At 48.2% G+C, this 6,935-nt stretch overlaps 1 protein-coding gene across 5 annotated transcripts in view; it reads right to left on the reverse strand.

Annotated features, from left to right (window-relative positions):
- Positions 1-700: 700 nt before the first annotated feature.
- Plat (plasminogen activator, tissue type) overlaps positions 701-6,935 on the reverse strand; it is a 24,493-nt gene continuing 18,258 nt past the window's right edge. For all 5 annotated transcript variants that reach the window (XM_055593429.1, XM_055593425.1, XM_055593428.1 and 2 more), the window contains 6 exons: positions 6,600-6,685; positions 5,188-5,383; positions 4,775-4,911; positions 4,531-4,671; positions 2,798-2,961; positions 701-1,573 (listed from right to left, as the gene is read on the reverse strand). In XM_055593429.1, coding sequence (XP_055449404.1) covers positions 1,415-1,573; positions 2,798-2,961; positions 4,531-4,671; positions 4,775-4,911; positions 5,188-5,383; positions 6,600-6,685 — 883 coding nt within the window. In that variant the 3' untranslated portion in view covers positions 701-1,414. The remainder of the gene's footprint in view (positions 1,574-2,797; positions 2,962-4,530; positions 4,672-4,774; positions 4,912-5,187; positions 5,384-6,599; positions 6,686-6,935) is intronic.

Raw genomic sequence — 6,935 nt, forward strand, 5'->3', positions numbered from 1 at the left:
GCAGAGCTGTGTTAGAGTGCTTGTTCAGCACATACAAGGTCCTGAGTTCAGACCCTGGTCCAGCAGTTGCCGGTTGTAGCTTTGTGCCAGCAAGATGGCTCAGTGAGCAAAATGCCTTCCACCAAGTCTAGTGACCTGAGTCTAATCCCTAGGTTCCACATGGTGGAAGAGCTGACTCCTTCGAGTATCCTCTGACCTCCACATGAGCACCAGGGCACCCATATAACTGTCCCCACACAATAAATAAAATAGATCCTAAAAGACTTGTTTTTATAAGTTCACGTAAGACAAAGTGTTGCTGGGTCTCTGTGCTCCCCGGCCACGTTTCAACAGTGAAGTTCAGGGTCTCGGGACTGGTCCTCCTCCTGTTAGGTAAGACTAACCCAGTCTTACCTACTGTATGACAACCCTTTGGAATCCTACTTTTCCTGGTCACCCCTTCTCGTCCCCACAGCTGAGTTCTAGTGAGGTCCCTGCTGCCCTGTGACTGGCTCCATTCTACTCTGTTCCTGTAAATGCCTCCTGTTCCATGCCGGCTCTCCCCTCCCCCGACTTCTACTTTTGGTGGTACCCAACATATTGCCTCGGGGTGTGGGGTAAGCAGGATTTCCACATGCTGACTGAATGGAAGGAAGTCTTTCAATTGACTCCAAAAAGAAAAAAAAAAATGTGAACGCAAATAAACCATGAACATATACCATTTGAAAAGTGTGAAAAATACCTCTGAATTTATTTAAGCACAGTATAATACAAAGTTATGGTAACAAAGTAAAACTAAAATAGGTTAATATATAAATATGCTAATGCTATTTCATCAATTATTAAAACCACACGGTTCTCTGAACCATCTCTGAAGTTCATAAAAAGATTTACACTGTATACAAGGGAATACCCTCCCAAGAGTTGAGGAGTGAGGAAAGGGTGAGGAATATTTGATTTCAAGGGTTTTATGGAGCTGTTGTCTGGCCAGCCAACCCTTCCTTCTTCTCCCAGCTGCGCCATCTTGTGACTATAAATACCCATTCTTGCCCCCAAAGGAAACTTTCTCTCCTGAAAGATCAAGTTGCATTTTCCTGTTGAGACATGATCGTGTGGCCCAGTGGACAGGATGGTGGACCAGGAGGGCAGGCTTAGGCCTGTCTTCCTTTTTGAAATCCTGGAGTTCTAGGGCAGCTGGCATTTTCCCATTGCCTCGTCAGACAGGATCTAAAGTCAGACCTTCGTCCCTGACGACTTAATTGTGAAGTACCTACCACAGCTGAACACTGTGTCCTCTCCTACAGAACCCCCTTCCCTCTGCCGAGTGGCAGGCTGTGAAGATGATCGTGTAAAGAGCACTTGGCCTTTTAGGTGTGCCTTCTGCAGAGGAGAGAGGCAGGTCCTCCTCTGGATTCAAGCTGCTGGGCTCTCTCGGTCATTGCTTCATGTTGTCTTGAATCCAGTCCAGGTAATTCGTAACCTTTGTGTATACCCCAGGAACATCCTTCTGCCCACAGCCAAGGCCCCAGCTGATGATGCCAACCAAAGTCATGTGCTTATTGACCGTGCACACCAGAGGTCCTCCTGAGTCACCCTGCACAAGAACAGAGATTGGTTGCTTGTACACATGGCAGAATGTTTGGAAGGAAATTGGGGTTGCTATTTGAGGTATGAAGATCGTGGTCCTCCAAGTACAGGGTTCAGAGAAGGATGCCTGAGGCTCAGCTCTCTTGATGGTGTAGGTTAGGCTGATTATTAATTCTGGTGAAACAGCTGTAAGAGTCTGGCATGGTGACTCGTGCTTTTAATCACAGCATTCAAAAGGTGGAGGGAGGTGGATTTTTGTGAGTTCTAGGCCAACCTGGTCTACAAAAGAGTTCTGTACCACTCAAGACCACACAGTGAGTGAGTACTGTCTCAAAAAGCCTGTAAGTAAGTACCTATCCACTAAAACCCAAAAGACCTAAGATAACTAACTGTTGAGAATTGGGGTGTGGCTCAGCAGAAGAGCACTTACTGACATGTGAAAAAGCACCCGAAACACAAAAACAAACTGCTTATAATCAGATAATATCTGATTGGAATGGCACCATGGTAGGACACATCTTTAAACCCAAACATGTAGGAGAGAGAGACAGGTAGATCTCTGTAATTTGAGGCCAGCCTCTTCTACACAGAGTTCCAGGCCAGCCAGGGCTACAGAGTGAGACCCTCTATTTAAAAATAATAATAAAATCTGATTTGGACTCTGCTACTTGTAACTTGTGTGGCCTCAATGACCTCTGGTTCACTTTTCCTAATCAGGCGGTTACTGTCTGGGTCTTAATGTCAGCAGTTGCTCTGTGCTAGCATCCTAACATCTTACTAAGTGGGAGATGAAAGTACCAAGTCCCACTGGACTCAGCACTGAGAACCTAAAGCACTTTTCTTTCCAGGCTGAAGCAGAACTTTGGAGACTCTCACATCCTATCCATATCTTGCATCCTGGCGGGGGGGATGGGGAGGTACAGGGGAAGCCTTTCCTCATTCTACGAAGCAGGCTCACACTCCCCAACACCTTCACAAGTCAAAGATTTAAATGTTGAGTTACCTATCGTGTCAGGCTTACAGGAAATCCTGCCCTAGGTGGAGTTTCCTGTCTACAAAATGGGAAATGGTCCTGCAGTTCAGTTTTCTTGCATCTGAGATGCTTCGGCCTTTCTCTATCATTTTCTTCTCTGAAGCTCCAGTTCTGAATCCCAGCATCGCACTTTCCACCTTGGCTCTCACTCCCCCCCACCTCGGCTAAGGGCGCTGGGTGCTGGGGCATCCCGTGTACCTGGCATGCGTCGTGGAGGTCCTGGTTGCCTCCACTTCGGGTGTCTCCAGCACACAGCATGTTGTTTGTGACGGTTTTATTAAACAGATGCTTTGAGGTACAGCGGCTGGAGGGGTAGACTCTGACATGAGCCTCCTTCAGCCGGTCAGAGAAGAAAGGGGACGCTGAAAGGAAAGGCACAGATGTCTAAGGGCCTAAACAAGACTTTTGGGAAGAGAGCGCCAAATCTCCCCATAGCAGCTAGCACAAATCAAGTTATCTCCTGCGACATTCCCCGTGTTTTACTGTTGAGACTTCCAACAGTTCTCTAGGGTGGGATCAAGCTTGACACTGACAGCTGAGCTAGATAACTATCTGTCATGGGGAATGAGCTATATACACCACAAATATCTGGGAGCCTCCCCTCCTAACCAAAGGTCAGGATCAGTTTAGACACGTGACACCGTGGCCACGGTGATTCCAGACAATGCCAGATGTGGCCTGGGGAGTGGCATCTCCCCAAGTGAGAACCACCCATTTAGTCAGGCATGATATCATTTATTCCTTATCGTTTGGTCAGGGAGCTAGCTCTCTCTACTTTGGCAGTAAGGAAACGGAGGTTTCTGAAATTAAAAATTTTTTAAATTTAATTTTATCTATAACAATTTGTTCACTTTGTATCCCTGCTGCAGCCCCCTCCCTCATCTCCTCCCAGTCCCACCCTCTCCCCTCTTCTCCCCCTATGGCCTTTCCCTAGTCCCCTGACAGGGAAGGTCCTCCTCCCCTTCCATTTGACCCTAGCCTATCAGATCTCATCAAGGCTGACTGCATCATCTTCCTCTGTAGCCTGGCAAGGCCACACCCCCTTTAGGGGGAGGTGATCAATGAGCCAGCCACTGAGTTCATGTCAGTACCCCTGTACCCCTTACTAGGGAACCCACTTGGAGACTGAGCAGCCACTCTAATAGTCCACACCTGTAATCTTGGGACGCTGAGATAGGAATGCAAGTTTGAAACCACTCTAGGAAATATCAAGAGACCCCTTCATAAAATGATACAAAAATACACTTCTGGCTTGGATCATCACTCCTTCAAAGTGTGCTCAAGGTTTGGTCCAAGACCTGTGGTGCTCTTTGGAGATGATAAAGCTTTAGGAAGTGGTTCTGGGAGAAGGGAGTTAAGCCTTTGGAAGAGACACTGAGGCCCAGGCTCTCCCTTTACTCATGTGTTCCTACAAGGTGACCTGCCCACTGTGGTGGGCTCCTCCGATGACGTGCTGTTTTGCCACAGACCCAGAGTGGGACAACAGACCAGGGTCTGAAACTTCCAAAACCATGAGCACAAAATAAAAAAGCCTTCCTGTCTTTAGACTGATTGATCTCATATTTGTTGCCATTATTCAAAACCTGAATGATGCACCCATTGTCCCAAAGCTAAGCCTGATGCCAGTTTGGGATTTGCACTCAGCTTGCCCAACTTCAGGGCCTAAGAACACCCTCCCATTGAGACCCTCCCTCTCTCTCTCCACTGGACTGTAAAGCGCTTCAGTGCAGCCCCATCCCAACTTCCTGTGACCTGCACAGAATTCCTGTGACACAAGGAAGCAGACGGTGGCTTCTTGTCTCACGGGCAGGCAGAGTGCTTCCTTGCATTTCCGTGTCATGCCAAACATGACCAGAACATTCGGCGACCACTTCTCTCCATCTGCTGGACCACAGGGCAGACAGACGGGACCAAGACTTCCTTCCACTTACATGCCTCATGCTTGCCGTAGCCTGACAGCTCACACTCTGTCCAGTCAGGAAGCTGCAGGTCGGGTTCAGGAAGGCAGGCAGTGCCAACAGAGCTGCTCTCCTGGGCACACTGCTTGGAATCTGACTTCAGCTGCAGCAATGCTAGGAGAAAGGGAGAGGAGGAGCACATTGGTGTTAGGGCAGGTAAGAGGAGGGACCGGCCGGGGTGAGAGAGAAGGGTGTACAAAAAATAATAGCATTTTACCAATGTCATTGTCATAAGTGTCGTCATCAAATTCCTTATGGACCACATATTTTTCAATCTCAAATGTCTGTTCCTCCTCTCCAGGGACCACTCTGTATGTCCTGCCCAAGACTATTTTAAGACGATTGGGGGGAAACCTGGTAGAAAAACAGCATTAGCTTGTTTTTAAATTTTTCTTTCTTTTTCTTTTTTTGAGACAGGCTTTCTCTGTGTAGCCTTGGCTGCCCTGGACTTGCCTCATTGACCAGGCTGACCTCAAACTCACAGAGATCCACAGGCCTCTGCCTCCCCGAGTGCTGGGGTTACAGGTGTGTACCCTGTGCCCAGCTGTTTTATAATTTTAATTGTTGTTTATTTCTGTGAGTCACTCCCATGGGCTGGTTCCAAGGCCTCAGAGGAGGGGAGACCCATACCTCTCTAGAAAGCAGTGGGCGGCAGATAGGACCCAGCAGGGACTGATGAGCACGCCTCCACACAGGAATCTCTCTCCGGGAGACCTCCTGTTCTTGACAAAGATGGCAGCCTGCCAAGGGTGCGAGGTGATGTCAGTGAAGAGGCCTCCTTTAATTCGAAACTGGGGCTGCTTGTATTGCCTCAGGCCACAGGTGGCTAGAGAGGGAAGAATACAGAAATGGGGGTTCAGGCCTGTAGGGTGGGAACAAGGGCTCAGAGAATCCACCATAGGTTTTTTTGTTTTTGTTTTTTTCTGTCAGAACCTTGAATTTTTAGAGCTACTGCCCTCTAACACGTTGACGCAGAATGATTAAATTGTCTCCGTGGTGGGGGAGACTACAGTGTTCCTTTGTTGAGCACAGCGACATGCTAAGTATTCTCTGTGTGTAACTTTATCCTCCCTAATACCGAATGGCAGGAAGGCAGGAAAACTGTCGCAGAAGGTTACAGTGACATGGGGATTGGGCCTGTCTGACTCCAAAAGCAGGGACCTTTCTTCTGTGCATCACCTCTTCCAATCTTGCCTACAGCAGATTCTTGGCTTGAGAAATAGTGTAGTCGTGCAGATTTCTTCCTGAGACCGCTCCCCCCTTTCTTTTCTGTCTACTCAGCCTGATCTACCCTTCAAGGCCAAGTCAAGCCCCACAGTAGCCTCTGAGACCCCTCGTGGACTTCCTGAGGTGACCTGGGCTGGGAGTTCCCTTTAGGTCTAACTTTCCAGGTAGAGGCTGCACTCTTTGAGGAACACTCAGGCTTAGTTATGTATTCACAGGAACTGTGTATTCCCTGAACCAAGCAATTTCCAAACTAAACTTTTACTTTGGGGACACGTGCCAACTTGAGTTTTCTGTATCCAACCCTCTTTCACCGTCTTAGTTCCTGTGTTAAATGGGCTTTATGCAGGTGTGGAAGTGCATAGAACTTGGCCGGCCAGCATGACTTCTGAGGCATTTAAAAAAAAATGGATGCTAAAGTCTGGTTGTCCTCAGGCTACCGGGGAAAGGTAACAACGATTGTCTAAGGAGCCACAACGTGAGAGCTCTTTCTCTTCACGGTTACCAAGACCTTCACCACTTTCAACAGGGGTATTCAGAGAGAGAAGTTGGAGTCTTATTACATTCAAGGAGAAACTGACGTGTTGGTCTTCCTTTCTGTTCCTCCCCATTACCACCACAGATCTGGACAAGTGAGTCTGTCTACCATAGCTTCAGTCAGGAAAGACCCCCAACCTCCCAAAGGTCTTCTGTATCTTCTGGCCTTCCTGGAGGTCCAGAAGATACAGAAGATCAGACAGCGGTGGTCACAGCAGGTGGCAGAGAAAATAGTGAAGAAGTGGGCCTGGGGGAAGGGGGAGTGGGGAGATGGCCCTTACAGCAAGGGGACACGTCACAGTATTCCCATGTCAGCTTTCGGTCCTTCAGCACATGGCACCAGGGTTTGGTATCCCCGTCTGGGTTCCTGGGGAGTAAGAGTTTGAGATTTTCAGTCACATCACAGGAGCAGAAGGAGCCTATGTAGACCTATGGCACAACCAAGAAGCCAGGAGCAGGGATCCCAAATTCCATCTGACTACAGCAAGCCCACCACAGGGGAAGATAATTCCATTTAGATTCCATGGGTTCTTTTAGTGTTGGGAGGAGCCGGAAACTAATCTGTATATATGTGTGTGTGTGTGTGTGTGTGTGTGTGTGTGTGTGTGTGTGTGTGT

This window comes from Psammomys obesus, unplaced genomic scaffold (assembly GCF_907164565.1).
Source record: "Psammomys obesus unplaced genomic scaffold, mPsaObe1.curated_primary_1811, whole genome shotgun sequence".
Classification (NCBI taxonomy): domain Eukaryota; kingdom Metazoa; phylum Chordata; class Mammalia; order Rodentia; family Muridae; genus Psammomys; species Psammomys obesus.